Source organism: Bactrocera latifrons, unplaced genomic scaffold (assembly GCF_001853355.1).
Source record: "Bactrocera latifrons isolate USDA-ARS-PBARC rearing strain unplaced genomic scaffold, ASM185335v1 scaffold_0, whole genome shotgun sequence".
Classification (NCBI taxonomy): Eukaryota; Metazoa; Arthropoda; class Insecta; order Diptera; family Tephritidae; genus Bactrocera; species Bactrocera latifrons.
In genome coordinates, this window is record NW_017534406.1 from 615,578 (window position 1) to 636,974 (window position 21,397).

At 37.0% G+C, this 21,397-nt stretch overlaps 1 protein-coding gene across 1 annotated transcript in view; it reads left to right on the forward strand.

Moving 5' to 3' along the window:
* LOC108969826 (neurobeachin) overlaps nucleotides 1-21,397 on the forward strand; it is a gene marked incomplete in the record, with an annotated part of 552,891 nt that overhangs the window by 461,385 nt on the left and 70,109 nt on the right. Inside the window, 5 exon segments of the mRNA XM_018934817.1 lie at nucleotides 11,072-11,268; nucleotides 19,250-19,371; nucleotides 19,994-20,120; nucleotides 20,819-20,938; nucleotides 21,016-21,162. Of these exon segments, the coding sequence (XP_018790362.1) occupies nucleotides 11,072-11,268; nucleotides 19,250-19,371; nucleotides 19,994-20,120; nucleotides 20,819-20,938; nucleotides 21,016-21,162 (713 nt within the window).

The following is a 21,397-nucleotide window of genomic DNA, read 5'->3' on the forward strand; positions in this document are numbered from 1 at the left end:
GGGTGGGTGATTTTTGTAAGTATTTCTTTTTATTAGTTCTATTAATATTTTAAGTTCTATACAAGAGTCTGACAGATTTGAAGTTGCTTTGCTTTACAGACTTTTTTGTTGATACCACAGAACCTCCTGGGAGTTGATTGCAATTAAAATGGACCTTTAAATAATTTAAGATATGATTATGTTACTCACTCTCGTCTACTTGGGATCTCTCTCGGTATACCTGGAATATCTCTCGGTCTACTTGGGATCGCAGTCATCACGCGGATACCTTAATTTATATACCGAGAGCAATAAATTTCACACCGGGCTTTGTCTTACTTTCACTACACCATAACGAACCGCTCCTCCACTGGTTTGGTGGCACTCAGCCATTGTCTTGGTATGTAGAGTCTTTGGGTTAAATATATACGAGCTCAAATGTGTACATGTACTCTAACTGACATGCACAGAGCTCCTGACCTCCCAGAAACCCTGACCCCCAACAGCAACTAGGCAACACTTTTCGGTTTCAATCATTTGAAATGAATCCGATTCAATTCACGTCTTTACTTTTTCATCTGCGTGCGTGTATGTGCGCTGCCACATATTCCCCCCCTTATTTTTTGGCAAATTTTTTCCCCACTTCCGGCTGAATTGGTCCAATGCCTATGGCAGCGTTCATTCAGTTTTTGCCATGTCGCATCAGCTTTGTCATCGACGCTTGGTTCGTCGTCAACGTCGCCGCCTCCGTCTACTCGAAGCTGGTTGCCTTGGCGTCGTCGTCAGTATGCGTCAGTTGTCGTGGTTTTATTTGCTCTTTGGACTTTGGTACGTGTGCTTTCACTAGGCGCTCTAGCTAGTTTGTTTTGGTGTTACATGCGCCAGCACACACACACACACACACACATACCATGCATGTCACGTATGTGCGTTGAATTCCATTCGGCAAATCGATTTGTGTGCCGCGCTGGTGGTCTGGGTGTGACCACATCCTTCAGCCAGCATTTGTTTGTTTGCACAGTGATTGAAATGCGAGAATAAGATTATTGAATTAGAAGTAAGAGATTCACATTTAGCAAGAGAGTAAATGACGACTAGTAGGGCGTAGTAACAAATACTTGTTGTATTTAAGCAAATATGAATGCAAAATAGCGGAGGCGGTGGCAATGCTATTCATGGACAGGGAAATTAATAACTTTTGTGTGCTAAATCACTGGATATGGATCTTCTATTGAATGCTTGTTTACTACAAAATGTTTCTATCTTCTGTTTTGTTGTTATATGGCTATACATTTATAGTATTCAAGCTTTCAGTGTATCACTAATGTAGACAATGCGGTCTTTCTAATGGATTACACTTCTTAAGCTAGAAACAAATGTAAAAAATTATTTTTTGTCGACGATTTTTCGTAAATTCGTTTATGGCTTCATCCCACAAATTACGTCCACAATATCTAATTTAAGCGGTTATATTAAATTGCCAGTCAGAAAAACGCATCTTTGCGAATTTAAGCATTTTGGTTAAGTATAAATAAAAGAAATGCATGTCATGTATTTTAGGAATAGGCGATTCATTTTCAAAAACTTTGCATTTTCTCAATTCAGTAGCCGATCTTCTGGTGAACTCTCGAATCTGCTTAAAATTGTTTCAAATTAACAAAGTAAAAACAAAATACTTTTACTACAGACGAGTGAAGGTATTGATCGAAGAACGTGCCAAAATTTTCTTTTATGACAAAATGGCGGCTACCCAAACACAGGTGAGATTAAAAAATCGAAACTTATATCAAAACTCTGATTTCTTTGAACATTATCTGGCATATATATATTTTAAAAAATCGTATGAAATTTCAAATCGATCAGTCAGTAACTATTGAAAAAGATTTCTTAACCGACTCTCTTCCAGAAAAACATATTTAAAGTTTTGGGATCTCGTTCCACAAACCTGAAAACATATTAAAAATACCTTCATATCTCAGAAACTAAATATTTGCCGCATCAATTTAAAATTTTTACACATATTTTCAAATATATGGACATTTACAATACATGTGTATGCATAAACAATAAAAAAAATCATTTTTTTTTTTTTTGTTAAAGTAGATATATCTCCTAAAGGGATTTTTCACAAAACTTCAATACCTCACATCCATTCCGAAAAAATTTATAAATTCACACAACTAATTCCGGGATTATTGAGGTTGGGACTGATGATACTACCATAAGCACCATACATCTGGCTTCAAACCCAGAAAATGGGAATATATGGTCTCGAAAGGACTACTGGACGGTTGTTGGCCTAATGACATCACAACTTACTGACATCACATGCGACCCTATAGGCATAAATAACGGAGATATATGATAAAAGTGAAGAGATGTAGGCAAGACTTGTCTTAGATATTTATGTGCTTTGCTAGCCGTTCAGCTCAAATTAAAGTCAACTTATATCTGACAATATTAAGACTGATCCTTTAGGTCTATGTATGGCTAATTCCGACAATTAGATGTTGACAACCGCGTAGTTCTCCTTATAAATTCACAACTTCGTAACATAATAACAGCTGCGATAGTTCATTCATTCCAGTGTAACCTATTAATCTAACCTAACCAAAAATTAAGCAATGATTAGTCATTTATATATAAATAATTTTGTCTTTCAAGTATTTATGTTTTGTGGCCTTTCAAATCCCAATTCGTCCTCAGCAAGCTATTAACAACGATATTCGAACTTTTGTAGAAAATGTGATCTATATGCTTCTAATTCCATCTAAGAGCACTAAAGTTAATTTATATTTTTCCTTAGATATATTTTTTTAAACCTATTTGTATTCCTTTTCTGCTGAAACATAATCAGACTCTATTTTTCTCAGTATCGAATCGCTTTCATTTTCTTCACACATTTTCAATTGCTTTGGTTTAAGCGCTGAACTCCTAATCAGAATTTAATGAAGTATGTATATAAATTTAAATCCCACCATGTTTACGTTATCTTTAAAAATATCCAAATATACCGAAAATAATTTCACTAATACCGTTATAAAAAAGTAGGAAAATAATACCACTTGGTTTTATTTACTTAAACAGTAGATTCCAATAAAAAGCAATAATAAGCACAAGAAATCTCGATATAAATTTAACTGCTCGCAGTTCATGGATACATATATACTACATCTACTTATAAGGACCTGAGCAACTGAAAGAGCTCCTCGCACACACACAGATTCTTCTATCACACCATCAATGCTAACGAAGACATGTTTAGTGCGCTCATTTGCGTTTGCTGCGAACACGTTAGCAATTAATTCAATGCTTAAATCTGAGGCGAAATGTGGGGCTGGCTGTCGCAGCGAGTGGGTGGAGGAAGTGAAACGCTGGCGAACTGAGTAAAAATGTGCAAAAAAACAGCAACACAGAATGAGAGGAGAAGACTCAAGCGTGAAGCTGAATTCAAGCAAAAAGAAAGTATATATATATCAAATACATACTTATACATATGTATTTAAATATATCTACATAAAGGAGTCTCCGATTGTGCGCGCTTGTGTTGGTAAATTCGTCGTAGCGCATTAAAGCGCATATGTTAAATTACAAGCGAACAGACACGCATTCCTTGCGCGTGACGTACATTAAATTAGACTCTCGCACACAAGAAACCCATGCTTTTCTGCTATACTTATATAATATACATACATACATATATGTACAATTATCCACAAACTCTTACTAAAATGCCACCACATGAAACCAGCAAATCTGCGCACATTTTGTAATTGATTAAAGTGCTCATTAGTGAGAGTGTAGGGATGTGCGGGTGGCTGAAGCCAATATTGCGCAGAAATCTCAGTATCTATGCAAACTATAGCCAAGATTGCGTGTGGCTAATGAACTCCCTAAAATATGCTGCGCTTTGGTTGCCGTATGCTGTCACATAAGGTGTTAACCGAAAGTGACCTATTATGCAGGCATGCTAAGGCGATGCCGATAAAATCACATGGTATGCTTGTTTGTAGTGGTAATTAATTTAGTATTTTTATTGCATACTTTGTGCGGTTAAAGCTAGCTTTATTGCATTATTGTAAGACATTTGTATGCAACATTATTGACAAGTCGAAACACATTTGTTTCAGGATTCATAGTTTGTTATTACTTCTTAATTACAAGAGTAGTTTAGTAGTTCTACGTTATTGTATTTTTGGTCAAAATCTGTCGTTTACAAACCAAATTTATACACTTGATCATAATAGAGGCTTTCGCAGCGGTTCGTAAAATCTAAAATTACCCGCTAGGTGGCGCTCGACGTACCTACCTCAGTCGAACTATTAGTTTTCTTATTTGGATCGGATATTTGAGAATATTTTTGGCGATAAAGTGTTTGATATTAATTTTAAAATTTCTGTATATTAATTTTAGTCTATTTAAGACTACCAGGCTTTTCAACAGGGGTTATATGTTTTTTAAGCATCGTTTCGGCCATTTTTAATATGTCATGATCTGTAATCTTTACAATTTTGTCATGGAAAGTTAGACGCACGAACAGCCTTTACAAATTAGTGAATTTTATTATCAAAATAATCATTATTCAACTTTCCATTGCAGCTTTTCGAATGGTTTTGTAATTATATAGTCATATATATCGTCCACATGTGCTCTCTATTGGTCGAATTCTTGAAAATTTCGAGCGCATATTTTCCTTACATAATGCTCAACTGCCAAAAAGACGAAAAACCGCACGAAGTAATGAAAATATTGCTGCCGTTCGAGCAAGTGTTTCGGAAGACCGTATTTTAATTTCAAGACATTCTCAAGAACTAAGACCATCTTAAACTATAACATGGCGGCTTTTGAAAGGTGGAAAGGGTTAAGGTTTGCATCCATATAAAATTAACTTCACTCAAGAACTGAAACCATTTGAATAGTTGCGAGAAAAATTTCGAGGCTCGATTATATCAAGAAATTGTCGCATTGAGTGACCTCCAAGCAGAAGTGATTTAACATCATTCGACTACTTTTTGTGGAGTTATTTGAAGTCGCTGGTCTTTAGCAATAAACCCGACTCCCTTGAAGCTTTAGAAGTCAATATTGAACGTGCTATTCATAACATACGACTTGATCTAGTAAAAGAAGTGCTCGAAAATTGTGTTTGTAGAATTTGCTCCTGCAAAAAAGCCGTGCAGGCGATTTGAATAATGTTATATTCAGACCTAAATTTAATAGATAGTACTTCACACTAAATGAAAAACATTTGTACTTCCTGAGCAAGTAGCGTATTTTATAAAAGCCTGTATACACGAACTAGTCTTTCAGCTTTGACATATAGATCTGAAAATTTACACTTCTTATTTTCTCATCAAGAATCTGCTTAAGTATCGACACAGCCGATATTGGATCAATGCAGTAAATAGTTTTCATACAAATTTCACAATCGGAATTATATTTTTATAACTTTTATATGCGTGAAGGGTGGTGGGTGGTTGGTTGCACCGAAGCTTTAAGGTGCAACCAAAGTTAACTTTTTTTCATGTTTCCTACAACATGAAGCAAAACTCTGTCTAGAAAGAGAAAGATATGTTTAAATAATAATTATTTTTTTTTAATTGACACCAAAAGTATATTTGCTTTTTGTTTCCATTTTTTTTATCCAAAGCATGTTGATTGTTTTAGTATTATATATGAAAAGTATTTTTGTTTTTTAGACATGTGGATTTCAAGAAGAAATAAAATATATGTATTTAATTTAAAGCTATAAGCAGGAATTTAGCTGGGTTTCCATTATATTTTAATAATAATTTTGGGCAAGCCGTGGCAGGTTCGAATAAAATACAGCTGAGTGGTGCAGTTTTTTGACCCCTTTTGCAGTGATTGTTGTCGTATGTCAGCGATAACCCGCCGATTATTATCTTCTAAGATATCAGTTGTCTTGAGATTGTCTGGCTAAGCAAGCGACCTACAAAAAAAGTCTCCAAGGTTAAATCGCCTGCTCTGGGAGGCCACGCCGCATACACACGAAGCGAGAGAACGCACTTATCAAAAGTGCCCGTTAATAAATTGATTGTTTCGTTGACTGTATTGCTTATAGCGTCATCTTGTTGGAACCAGAGGTCTTCAACCCACAAAACCTCGAATTCAGGCACGGAAAAATCATCAGTCAGGGCGCTATGGCATGCCTCATTGACTGTGACATTACGGTCGGACCAATGTTTCCCTTTGTCCATAGCGCACACCAAACAGTGACTATTGAAGGATGTAACGGTGTCTCAGCAAATGCTTTTGGATTGTCAGCACGTCATATGCAACTATTTTGTATATTAACGTGCTTATTCAACCAAAAGCCAGCTTCTTCGTAAAAATAATTTTTCGTGAGAAAATCAGGATCCGTGGCCATCTTGTTTCAAAACTCATTCGCGGAACGAGCGACTTGCTTGGTGGTCATTCGGTTTAAATTCTTGCACGATTTTGGTTTTTCAAGTCCGTAATATGTTTGCATCCTTCCGGAAATCTTGAGTTGTTGCGCGCGTTGGTGGATGAACTCATTTGGTTTTTCTTCTATACTTTCTCTACGTAAATTTATTTTTCGAATGGCTGCCGTATATAGATATTCACTTACTACTGACTAGATAACATGTTTTATTTTAATTTTTTTATTTATTCTTTTTTGTGTGGTCTATCAATAATTAGTAGATGGCGCGCAGAAGAAATTATTCTTATTGTGCCACTTAACAGTGTAAATATATTTCTAAGTAAAACACTGCTGCTCCAGTAAGCGCTCCCAGGTTCCAAAGCCGCATTTGCCTAACTTTATCCCTCTATGTAGTCCTCTGATTATATATTTATCAATTCTACAGCTCTAAATTAAAAAGTATATGCACGTGCTTGCGTCACTGGGCATTCAAGCGTGCTAATTGCATAAATTAATGACATCCACATTTGCCTCGAGGGTGGAAGAGCCACCAAACTGCCAACCGCTATTGTGTTGCGCCACACAAATTGACAAACTGTAACAAATTAGCATAATCTTGTATAGCAAGCAAGCCTTTTAGCTACACGTACCCCGCACACTGGTGAATATGAATATGAGCTACAAACACCTCATGTACATTTGTATGTGGGGATAACAGTGTTTCTGTGGAATGTAATATATATGTATGTGTCTGACACACATATGCCACCAGTCGAGGGAATCATGTGTCTAGAATGAGTAAATTTCCGAATATCTAGTTTTTTCTTCACTTACACATTCACACACACACCCAAGTACATTCTTTGTGTCTAAGTTCCTAAAATATCCTGAGTATACATAATTTTTCACGCCTATATGGCTAGGAGCCACCTCAGCACTTAATTACACTTTTGTCCTTTGACGCTGATTTTGTGTAGCAATGATGGGGATGCGCTCACACACACCACACTGCAAAAAAGTCAAAGTTCAACTGTGCGTTCGAGTGGCAAGCGTCACAAAATGCTTGTGTGCCGCCTTTATCTCTATCTTTGGCATTGCTGCTTTGGTTTTGTTTGTGCGCTCACTCAACCTTTGGTTGCGTCAAATTGGCTGATTTCACACGTTTGATGTGCGACAAACTTCGTGCCTGTGCAGTTCATGTCACGTATACGCCCCGGTCGCACGTGTTGCCCACTGCGGGCGTACGTGTGTCTGCAGCGCCTGCCGTTCCCGGAAAATTTGCCGATTGCGACAGTTGCAACGCTATAAACTCACTTGATGCTCTAACTTGACATTGTCCCCTTTGCCACGCGCCCCTTACGTAGCAGGCGGCTGGTGCCAACACATTTGGCTATTAAATTAAGTTGTCGGAGTTGGTGTCATGCACAAACGGTTTGACTTTATGAAAGCTTACATGTCATTGACTTGACAATAACCTCAACCCTTAATGCCTTAAAAGAGGCATTGACAGGAAGTATTTCTTTGAGCATTTATGAGTATTTATGCCAGAGAGAGGGTAGGGAATCGAAAATTAAATAAAACTACTTCAAACATATTTTTCAGCCCCTTTGTATAGCGGGCGTTCTATTACTACGTTACAGAAAATTTCGAGAGCAAGGAAAGCAAAGTTCTTCTTGAAAGTATAATTCTCTGTATTGTTTATGAATTAGAGACAGTCAGTGGTATTATATTCAAATTCTTGATCAGTGTTTCCTTGATGTAACTTAGATTTGATTGAAAATTTTTTAGTCAGCTAGAAAATCCTAATATTTTTCGCTAACTTTTATCTTCTTAAAATACTTTGTAAGTTCCTGATTTGACTCCAAACTACGACTTATATATATAGCACTTAACTAAAATTTGATCCCAAATATTGATTTCCCTTCCTAAGAAGAGTTCGAAAAGAGCGAGTTGGACAGAGACTTTAGGATAAGGATGAGTCCAAACTACATAAGTGAGTCGAAAGTGGTGTCTATTCTTCAAACTTAGATAACAGAATCGCCTTCTGTATACCAGACCACCAAATTGAGTTCACAGCAGTTAGATCGAGCCTTCTTGTTCTAACATAGAGTGTGCACTTAAGTCTCTCAGGATTTGGTCAAATATAGTAGAAATATGCTCCATCTACATATTTACCTAACTAATAGAAATATTCAAAGAGGTCTAGCAGTCCTTATTACTCCTTAATTTTGTATATCGAGTATTCAATTAATACAAAATACTAGAAAAATCTGTTGTAGATACTCGGACTTTGACCGAAGAGTATTTGTTAATAAACACTAATAACAATAATAATTAAAAAGCTTATATATTCACATATGTGTATTATCTACAATTAGTACTAAGATATCTTTCAACAGTTCATATTAATTTAGCACTATTATTATTACCCAATTTTTTATAAACTTCTTCCTGATTCAGTGGTTCCCCTTCACCTGGCACCACCAATTCATTAAGAGCCAAAAGAGTCTTCTTGAAGCCCGTCGTCCACTTGCATTTCCATGCAACAACGAAGTTTCTCCCATAACAGCTGCTATCATGGTCATAACACTAAGTTGCCAAAACACTTTGCCTTATTGCCACAAACAGCAACTCGCCATGACAATTGTCACTCCGTGCATTCGAGGCATTAAAATGATTATCTTTTCGGTGCTAAAACATAGCTGATAACAATCCCATGCACGTCGTGTTTGTTTGTTCGTATGCCTAAATGTGCAGTTAAGAAACTGTTATGCAAGACGCTGGCCATTAAAACCTTCAAGTTTAGCTGCTCATTCTGGCGGACACTTGGGACGACGAGCAAATCGAGTGGATTGAAAATGGCAGTACTTGTCTCTCTCCGCATACATATACGCTATAATAATAAAAACCAACTTTGTCCAGCAGTCACCTAACTACAGTTAGTTTTGTTTTTTTGTTTAGGGATATCTTGTGTTATTTTTAACTTCGTAGGAAGTTGCCACAGTCATGGCTGAATGCGAAACTTTAAAATTGTACTTTTGGCACAGAAAAGTACACAATAAATACTTCTACGCTTTCGGCTGTGTAAAGCTTTTTTTCCTCCTTTCAAAATAGACCTTCATCATTAACAAATGACATCAATAAAAATAAAAACGTTAACATCGACCACACCGGAACTATAATACCCTTCACATGAGACTTCTCATCACAATTATATGTATAAATACATCTGAAAAAGTGAACGACCAACGGTTCGTGAGTTATTATTGACCAAATTGTACCTGTTTTTGACAATTTGGGTTTATTAAGGTATCTCACATATCATTAATTAAGGTTAGTAATAGGACTTCGTTGGAGCGCCTTCCTAGCAAATTTTTTCCTCCTGGACAAACTGCCAACGCCAAGTTTTAGGTGGAAGTCAACCGAGTCCGATAAGACAGCGCCGATTGGAAGTTGCACCCCTGCAACGCCTAGGCTCACACCGCCTTTCCTGGGAACAGCTACCTAAGCAAGACCGGCATCTCAATGCTTTTGCAGCCGCCCTACAGCCCAGATGTGGCTTCCCTGGACTTTTTTGTTCTATTGCCTGAAAAGGCGGATGAAAAGCAAGCGTTTTGAGATGACAGAGGGAATCCAAGCAGCTTTCACCTTGACTCTCCAGGTTAACTATTCCAGAGAATGCCTTCCGTAACGCTTTCAATGCTTGGAAATCGCACTGGCAGCGCTGCATCGACGCAGAAGGAGCCTATTTTGAATGTGTTTAAAGAATTTTAAGGATTTGTTCTAAGCCAGTTGGTTTAATAAATTTTTTTTAAATCGACTCAGGCCTATTACTTTCCGTACAAACGCTGTATATCTACATATTTCGATTAGTTCGGTCCATGCAACCGTTAAATGAACAAAACTATTATACTCTGTAGCTACAGTGGTCCAATATGAATAATTTCACCTACTCGAAAATTTAGCCTGTTCTTGGACAATAACATATTTCTTGATGATATTGTGTCGCATGAAAAGGTTACATCTAACCTTTTGGAGTTAAGTAGTTCACTTTCGTTAAATATTAAAATTATACAAAATATTAAGTACAAATATAGGTGGATAATTTGGTATTTGGTGTATTTTGAGTGACTCTAAGTTTTTGGATGTAAGGAGAATATATCTGTTTACCTCTTCCTCTTCCCCGGGTTTGTACACTAACTTCTTTCTGGAGAGTGTAGTTTTAAGTCCACTTCTCTTATACTCCTTTGCCGATCTATCTAGTTATGGATTATTCTATGAAACTCTTAATTCTTTTTTGATATTAAATATCATGTGAAAATTGGATTTCCAAGTGGTGGCTATCCAGTTGCATCACCTGCCTGGAAAAAGTTAAGATCATCTAAATACTTTCTCTTCGAATGTCACATCTTTGCTAGATCAAAGCGAAAACGCCGCGATTCTAGTGCTTTTAGACGTGTTTCAGCATAATTGTGGTACTAGAAATAAAACAACTAACCAAATTTGTAATTGGCTCAGGGCGCTTTGCCGATAGTAAGTATCAAAGTAAAGAAGTTATCGATATGGCTACACAGAGTATAAATGCGATCGCACGAGTACGAACCCAAACTAACTTAAATTCCAAATTCTATCTCATTTATATTATGTTTTGCTAAATTTTACTAATTTCTTCGCAATTTCTTGTCTTTACAGATTTGCTCATCGAAATGCTGGGTGTGTTGGCCAGCTACAGCATTACAGTGAAAGAGCTCAAACTACTCTTCGGCACCATGAAAGCGGTGAATGCCAAATGGCCACGTCACTCTGCCAAATTGTTGAACGTGTTGCGTCAAATGCCACATCGCAATGGACCCGATGTGTTTTTCAGTTTTCCAGGTCGCAAAGGATCGGTGAGTTAATCCAAAAGAAAATGAGCACGAAATCTCATCAATCTATTTAAATTGTACAAGTGCTATTGTAAAAAAGAAAATTTGCATAAAATATTAAATCCGTGGAAGTGTCGTGTAATCTTTAGCAATGCTACAGGACAAAGCGTACGTCAATCACTGACTACAACAAATAAAATACCATTGTGAATTATTTCCTCCTCAAACCAGCAACACTGCCTTTGAACACGTAGCAGCCGCAGTGGCAATCTGGTTCAGCCCTAGCAGCCTTACTGCAGCCTAATCTTTTATTTACTAACGAATAACTCACAGGAATGTTTGTATTTCTACAAATTGACTGCGTTTCGCTTTGAAGAAGCTCAAGGCTTCGCCGCTTTATGCTGCTGTGGCGCAATTTCCCGTTATGCCACGTAATACCATGTTGCATTATTAATGTGAATGTGTGGTTGTGTGATTGTTTGGCAGTATCTTGCCTTTAATGTACATTTCTAACGACTGCAGCTTGTGGTGCCACCGTTGGCCGCCGCCTAAGCAACTTTGTGCTTCACTCACACAAAACTCGAAGCTTGTGGCAACTTTTACGCAGATTTTTCTATTTACAAGAAAACAAAAAAACAATAAACAAAAAAAAAAAACAAAAAAAAAAAAACAGAGAAAAATTGTGCTTTTGTCCATATGCTGCGTCGCCTTTTTTACATCATCATGTGGCGAAATGTTTACTGTGCCATTGCCATTTCATTTTTATTCGCCACTTTATGGGCGAAGATTCGCGCACAAATCGAATTCCAAATGCGCCGCGAGTGTTGTGTGCCTGCATTTTTGTATTTTGCGTATTTTTATATGCGAGTTAGACAATCGTTTGTTATGTATGAATGTGTGTGAGTGCATAGGCATCTGTGTTGATTGCTCGAGTCAATAAAGGGTGACCATAAAACGTGTGCAACGGGCCGTGTAGGCGTTGGTACTTTGTTTCTGTTTAATTGCATCCATAAAAATGGACGCGCCAGGCTGCGCAAATGTGAGAGAAAAAATTCACTAACGGCATTTTCTTCGTAATTTAATACTTACTGGAGTGCAATTGCAGGCAGAGTGATTTTCTTTGTGCGTCCTATAGTCAATTTTTATGTCTGCAAACGGACTTTGTGAAGGGTATGTCTTTTTATATGTACAACAATTTTATTACTCCATCGACTTTTTCAAGAGCAAAAAATTCCGCAATATTGGTATAAGATTTCTTTTTTATATATATACATATATATTCTTGTCGAAACTTCTGTAAGATTTCGAAAATTAAGATATTCATGAAAATATTTCAAGCTTTTTATCGTCTCCATCAAGAACGATTTGTTCAACTAATATACAAGTTAGACAATGGATAGTCGAAAAAGTCTTTTCGTATTTTGTCAATAGATGTCGTTGCAGTCGCATGTCTCCAGAGCTGAAAATCGTATTCTCTCATACCAAATTGTGTTGGAAAAGTGAGATTTTGAGCCTAATTTAATGAAAAACAAAATTTAATTCGGGGAAGTTGAAATAAAGTTACAGCTTTCCCGAAAATAGTGAAAATAATGAAGAAATTCACTTTTATTTGAAATTTTTGTATAAAACAGGGAAGAATGCCACGCATGCCATCAATAAAATTTGTGAAGTTCACGGAGACGTTGCTGTATCAGTTCAGAATGGTTTGCTCGCGTCCGTTCTGGAAATTTCGAAATTTCGATTTACACTGATGAAAGTTTTACACTGATGGAATAATGTCTCTAGCGGAAAAATGGCAAAAAGTGGTCGACCAAACTGGTACATATTTATTTATTTATTAGTAAAAAAAAAAAAAAAAAAAAAAAAAAAAAAAAAAAAAACAAGTTGAAGTTTGATTCGAAATACGAAACGACTTTTTGAACTACCCTATATTTTTATTTGAGGGAATGAAAATTGCTGTTCAGGCAACTAAATAGCCATACAACTCTACATGTATCGTAGCTCACATACAGTGGCCATACCAGAAATCATTCATCATACTACATATACGGTACTGGCTAGAGTTCTCGCCCGTTTACAGTTCTACCTAAAATATGATTGAAAACCTAAAAATCGATTTAAATGTATCAAAAGTAGTAGAAAATTTATCAAATATTTGCATCTGACATAACAATAAGAACTGTCGAAAAGTTTTTATTTTTGAGGCATATACAGGGTGCTTCAAATTAACACAATTTTTAAATTTGCCGCCATTTCAATGAATCTCTTTACAGTTGAAGAACTTAAGACACAATTCCAATAATATATTGTATGAAATTTTCAAACTGTGACTGCCAAGCTTTCATTACTTTTGAATTATCGTTCAATAATAAAGACACGTCGTTCCGTAGCGGTACGCTCCATTTTTACTAAACTTAAACTTTTAGCAGGGACTTAGTTTTTAGAGTTGTCAACATTTTGCAACATAATCGGCGGCAAGCTTAAATTATGATTTATTTTGGGACAGCGTTTATAAACGTAATCACCCTGTATATTACCAAAATGTACAAAATTGTATCAAATAATAATAAAATGATCCTAAATTCTTGTAGTATATCTGCAACTAATTTTTCGGGTGCCAACTGTGGGAAGTTTAGTGAAAACAATATTATTACTTAAACCGAAAAATAATTGTTATTATTTTATTACTTTCATCAAACATGTCTAAAGAGACCTGTTTACCGTACTCTTAACTTTGAAAAAATATACTTTATTGGTACGAAAGGAGCAAGAACGTGTTTCATATCCAAAATATCCACCAAAATCATTCCAACGAGCACTCTTGACATCTCTCTAACACTTGTTTGCCGATTTTCAATATGTTTATCACTTGCAGAGGTCGAAGGTCTTCAACGATGTCTTGATCGTCTTTGAAGACTGTTTACTAAACGTAGGCTTATGTTTTTGATAAAACCGACTCCGCCTACAAAATATAGTTAGAAATACAAAATTTTAGACAAATTCCTTGTTCGATATTTTTAACTATTCTAAAAATCACATTACTGAGGTGTACCGACTTAATCACCTGCTGTTAACAAACTGGTTGGCAGAGCAGTCCTACCAACTAATCAAAACACATTTGTTTGAAATATCATTTACTCGAAAAGTTTAGTCTTCCAACTTTAGTATTAAGCACAAAATGTTCTGTCAGAATTTCCTTAGAATGCCTTTTTTAAAACCACTAACTGTTGAATATAAAGTGCTATTTGCTGAAAAGGTCCCCAGTTAATTACTTTCATGATACATTTCATGAATATGAAATGCTATAATACTCGCTTGGCTGTCAGTCTACAAGCAGAAGACGGAGCAGAAGAGTTGGATACAGCAGCTAGTAACTGTAACAGAATTATGACGAATTGGTTTCTAAAAATTACGCATGCTATTAAAATGCTGATGAGGGTATCAGAGGCAAGAGAGCGAGCGAGAAAAAAGGTCGTTAAGCAACTTCAACGCTGCTGTGGAAAAAATGCAAATAACTTTCGAACTTTCGTTGATGTTACATCAAACTGACGAAACTTTATAAATTTGAGCGCACATTTTTTCACTTCTAATGCTTTTATGTTCCTATTTTTGTTTTTAATTTTATTTTGCGTTTTTTCATTTTCCAATTTCGCTTAGTGATTGCAACATCAAAGGGCGGCGGCGGCGGCGGCGGCAACTCTTATCAAATGCTTTTGTAGTCACAACTTTTTTACACGACGACAACAACAACACGTCTGGCCAGCGAAGAGAATAACTGCGTTGCCAATTTCAAATTTCATTGCTTCATATTTCAATTTGGCCGGCGCATGCGGCGCTGTCACAACTTTTTTTCGATGTTTTTTTTAGTACTTTTTGGGCGCCTCGGCATTTCAACGGCTTTTGTGTGTGTGTGTGTGTGTGTGTGTGTGTAGTTCAGCATTTCAGTGTAGACCTCGCGACATTATATTTAGCTGTATGTATGTGTGATAGTTTGCATAACTTTCCCATTGAAATATCCAAAATATTGGCAAAGTTTTGTTAGCAAAGCACCGGCGCTCCTGGAACTCTCCTGTGGCGAAAAGGAATGAATGACAAAATTGCGAATGCCCGGCAACAATGATGACAGCAGTGAGAGCAAAGTAAGAAAAAACAAAAACAAAACACTGTGAAACAATGCCGAAAAACAGAAATTGTTTTAGCAACAACAACAAAAAGCTGCAGCCACATAAAGGGCTGGGCTTGCGGTTTTTTGCCCGAAATGAATTGGGAAGCTTGACGAAATTCCCTGGTAACGCATTTCACTAATAAATTGGTCAAAATTATTCCCAACTCTATTATGGATGACAGCAACAACAACAACAGCAATAGCAGCAACAGCAACAGCAACCTCAATACCAGCAGCAGCAACCTCAGCACGTTGCTTCAGCAACGACAATGAACGCAACAATAGAAAACAACAGCAAGTATTCGAAAACAGCGTTGCCAACAACTCTAGCAACCAAGCAACGCACCACACAAACAACGCCAATTCGATCATTTCATCCACCACTTTTTACACGCTGCGGCTGCTCGCATTGTGCTGTTTTCTTTTTATTGTTCGCTCGACGGCATTTGTTTTGGATTTTTGCATTTTCAGCACCGAAAATTCCTCTTGCGCCGGTTATGCGAACCTTCGGGGCATACTTAGCGTCAGAAACGCGCCAAAAATAGTTTACGAAGCGAGAATTGATTGTGAATCTCCTGGAGACGAGTATGCATGTTGACAGTTGGACAGTCTTTGTTGTTGGAAAATGTGAAATGTTGAAATGCGTGTCTTATGTTTGTTGTTGTTTCAGAAACCATGTTGTTAATTTTTGAGTTGTGCGATATTAAGATATTACTCAGGTGCTCAGGGGAGCCGAAAGCAATAAAAGTAATAAGAAAGTCTTAAAGTTTTGAATGCGTATCAGGCTATACGGAGCTTGGACTAAATGAGTGGATCACCTATATAGCTGCTTGAAAGTATTATATAGGAATTAAGGAAGACTAAAATTGAAATCTTTATTAAAGAGCTCCGACGTTTGGCTAAAAAAACTCCGGCAAAGTTTTAATTCAACTAGTAGTCGACTAGTTTTAAGTCGCACTTTTCGTAATGGATATATCTTTGTACTTTGAATAAGTAAGAAGTTATTGGAAACGTACTCAATACGGATATAGACGGTCTCTATATATTTCCACCTCAACTTTCTCCATGTAACAAGTTCCGCCCTTCAAAATCTTTTCATCTCACCTCCTGAGCGCCAACGGAGCAATGCCTAATTGGAACACTGACAGTGGCTAAATTCCATTCTGTGCCTTCAAAACTACACAAGCCCTGATCACCCGTTCCCATGACAGTCGGGTCTACGTAACCGGAACGAACCCGGATTCGACAGACTTCTGCCGCTACAATAATAACCAACGCGTGAACGAATACTAGAGCACCCCTTTCTGTTCCCATCCTGATGGAATTTGTGGAATGGATCCTTCTCTTGCAAGATCATTGACTTTACAATTTCTAGCTATTCCGCTGAGGTCAAACGCCCAGTTAAGCTTAATATGGAAATATTTTGATGCTCCAGCGAACTCAACAGTTGCTGCTACCACACTATCTGCCGTTTCGGAATATCCCTCTCTGAGATCCTAAATGTGTCTGATAGCAATCTACACAAAAATGAATTTGCCAGTTTATGGTTAGGTGTCTAGATGACTTCCTAAAAAACTGAATTCAAAAAAGTACTTTGAACTGTACTTTTCAATTGGAAACAAAATAAGTATAATTGCTGCAAACATTATCGGCATAAATCATCCCTAGGGTCAGATGACACTGCAGTCCCAGTGCAATTTCGGTCGCACATCCGTGCCACAAGCAACTAAACACAAAAGAATTGGCAACCTGAAGCTACACTGAGGTTACAAAAGTCACTAAGTGACTACAGCAGTGCATCTACAACAACAATCACTATACAACTACACCAGTCCCCCGTTACGCACACACAGATTGTGTCATAAATCATAAACTTCATTTCCTCTCGATTTTTCTGCAGCAAGTAAGAAGTAGATATTGATTTATGATCTGCAACCAACACAAGGGCAAAAACAAAGAAGAATAACGTCACACATACACACACATACACATACACACATAGTCATAAATCTGTGCTAGTATGAAGAAATAGTATCTTTTTGTGCAGCACATGCTTTCGGATTTTTACATTAGTTAGCAAGTATTGGCCTTTATACCCACTTCCAGCACTTGCTCGCACCACTTCTTTAGTTCATTCGCATTGCGAATATTGCAAGTTGTAATGCCATATGCTACACACTTTCGCATGAAATGCTTGCAAATAAGCTAACAAGACAATGTGGTTCTTGCATACCCACAGGCGCATAGACACAAAAACGAAGTCAAATGCCGGCAGTGAACTTTGAGCATTATCATGCCTGGCATACTTGGCTGCACTAAGGTCTGCGTCTATTTTATTTGCCTTCCATAGCAGCTGCCGTTGCCCGTGTCGCCACAGAGGAAATGACTTTCCAGTTTTGAGCTGATATTTGCCCTTAAAGGTGTGGCGAAAGCGTTGGTGTTCGGTGGTAATCGGTTTTTATTAAGTTATAAGTCTTACAAAATGTGTTTCATATTTCTTGGTTGTTAGTGCCTGCGAAGTCTTAATACATTCAATATGCCATAAATGGCTTTTGTAAGATTTTAGTACCGAAGATGTCGGTTAGAAATGATAACCTTTATGAAAATTTCAATTTTCAAAATGTTTAGTAAACACCACACTTCGTCTTAAAATTAAGATATCTTGACATAAACGATTTGGTCCAAGGCATCTTTAAGTACCCCCTACAGTCAGAAACGTTAAAAAAATATTGAAGTTGTACTATAAACCTGAATTTAAAAACTTTTTTGCTATGTAACATGAAGGGACATTCACAAACGCGAATCAGGCTTACCCAGATCTAACTTTGGCAAAAAGTGGTGTGTTTCGTTGGCACCATGCCTTTTTGGAGATCCGGGAAGAGGTCGCTGATGAAGGCCGAAAGAAGTTCCAAAGTGAAAACGATGATCATTGTCGTTTTTGACATCAATGGCATCGTCCACCATGCATTTGTTCCTTCTGAACAAACCGTCAACGCCAAGATTTACGTAGAAATCCTCAAGAGACTCAAACGAAGAGTCCATTGGGTTCTACAAAACATCGCAGCCGATTGAAAGTTTCTCCACGACAATGCCTCGCCTCACATCGGCTTTCTGGTGAACAGCTACCTAACCAAGGACGCCTCCGCAACCGCCCTATAGCCCAGATGTGGCCCTTGGAATTTTTTTTGTTTCCTTGTCTGAAAAGACCGAGCGTTTTGAGATGACAGATCGGATCCAAGCAGCATGCACCTCGGCTCTCAAGGCATTTCGATCGGTATTAAGTGCTTGTACGGAAGCTTTTTCGGCAATGTATGGAAAGCTTTTTTATTTGTCAAGATCTCTTCATGAAATTTTGTACAGATTATGATCCATGGCATTGCTATAATCTCCGAAGAAATTGCTCAGATCAGATCACTCTAGCATATAGCTGCCATACAAATTGAACGATCGGAGCTTTTGAAGCTTTTCTGGAGCTCAACATAAAGAGAGAAAGGCATTGACCAATGGCTGCTCAAATATCTTTATACGACCACAAATCCTCAATTATCGAGTAAGAAGAAGACGTCCGATAATATAAACATATATTCGTATTGAAAAAAAAAAAATCATAAAATAGTCTCAACATGCTTTGCCTTAATATAACGTCAAGATGCGTGTGAAATCCTTACTAATTTCTTCGATATACTAATGAGCCACACAAAAAACAAAAAAAAAAATTGACAAAACCAGTGCACATGATTCTCTTCTAGGCTTAAAATATTGCAAATGAAGCTATTAAAATAGTCATAAGTTCTACAGCCACTTATGCTTTTCTTCTCTTTTTCAATTTTCTGCTTACAGGCCATGGTACTGCCGCCGCTGGCGAAATGGCCATACGAAAATGGCTTTACATTTACAACGTGGTTTCGTTTGGATCCTATTAATTCGGTGAATATCGAGCGCGAGAAGCCCTACCTCTATTGGTGAGTACACAAACATACATACATACACACATACATACATACTGAATCTGTAACCAATGTTCAAACACGATAATAACTGTACTGTAAATGCTCTCGAGCAGCTTTTTACTTTGTCTATTTCCAGCGGCAACTCTTAAAGCTATATACACATTTTTCTCAATGTCGTCTTTATTACTTTCATGTTCTTTTATATGCATTTGCTTTGTGCACCATTTTCATTTACGTTTCATTTCTTGCTTTTGTTCGCCGTTCCGTTATTTCATCTTAATGGTATACCATTTGATTTAATTAATTTGAAATATTGCTGCAATTTGTAATTCATTAATTTCACCCCGGTCAGCTGGGCAGCGATACTCATTGTAACGGCACTTACACCACGCCGTTCATTTCGTTTATGAGAGTGCCAAAGTCCTGCTGCTGCTTCGGCTTCGGTTACTACTTTCAAGCATTCCCAACTAATTTGCCTCATTTTCTTCTTCGCTTCATTCACTTTGCTCAAATTTTTGCATTGCCTTCATGGCTATTGTCGCACCGATTCCCTAGCAGCACATTCATAGATTTCTCTATCATTTACGAATTTGTGAAAATTTGTATTTCAATTTTACTCTCATTCTCTTTCCAGTTTTAAAACATCGAAAGGCGTTGGCTATACAGCACATTTTGTTGGCAATTGTCTGGTGCTTACATCGATGAAAGTCAAAGGCAAAGGTTTCCAGCATTGTGTGAAGTATGAATTTCAACCGAGAAAGGTGAGTACTACAATGCTTAAAATTAATGTGTGTGTGATGGGGGTGTTTTGCGCGTTTTCATTTTTTGTTTCTAATTTAAGTGGTTACAATATTTCGTCTTTTATGAGTGGTTTAGTTGTAATGTTAGTTAGTAGTGGTGAGTTTTCACATAAAGTCACGCTCACTCTGTGTAATTGGTGCAATTATGAGTAGGATTTGATATTCAATATGTTCATGGTTCTGAAATTTCAGGGATTTAGTGCTTTATCAGTGAGTTAAGCAACATGCCGGCATTCTGAGAAGACCATACAATGTCACCTTGTAGAAGCAGTCAGGAGGTAGAAGAAGCTTTGTATAGGAAAAAATTGTAGCCATTTCGAGAATTTATTGACGTACGGAAATTGCACAGCTAAAACTGTATGCACTGATGAACTTCATCAGAAGCACGGAGTGGTTCAGACAAAACATAATTGAGTAAAGAAATTTAAGTCCCAGTGCTTTCACAAATAACTTCCTATAGGCTTGGTACTATTGTTTTTGTACAAACAATTTTATATGGATAGTTTTATGTTTAGATATAGGATAGTTTTTGGTTTAGTTTCAGGTCGATCAGGTTATCTACTTATTAATTTTGAGTGGGTTTGAAGCTTCATTCTAACCTCATTTTACAATATTGTATATGTTATCACCTTGGTTTGGTTTTTCTTTTTTAATTGCAGTGGTACATGATTGCCATAGTGTACATATATAATCGTTGGACGAAAAGCGAAATAAAGTGCCTCGTTAATGGACAATTGGCGTCCAGTACCGAAATGGCGTGGTTCGTTTCCACAAACGATGTGAGTACCAACAAAACACTTTGTTAATAAACTTTTACTATTTTAACAAAATGTGCGTCAATGCGCTTTGTTTGCAGCCATTTGACAAGTGTTACATCGGCGCAACGCCCGAACTGGATGAGGAGCGTGTCTTTTGCGGGCAAATGTCAGCGATTTATCTATTTAGCGAAGCGCTGACAACGCAGCAGATTTGCGCGATGCATCGCTTGGGGCCCGGTTATAAGGTGAGTGAAATAAAAATATTAAGACAAATATAAAAAATAATATACAAATTATAATGCATAAGAAATAAAAACAGCATCAATTTTAAAACAAAATATAGATATATTATAAATTAATTATTATGTGAAATATATTTATTAAACAAGGTTAGTGAAGAAAAATACTTAAACATGAAATGTATAAACATATGTAAAAAAGTAAATAAAATATACAAAATACTAATTTCCAGTCAAAAAT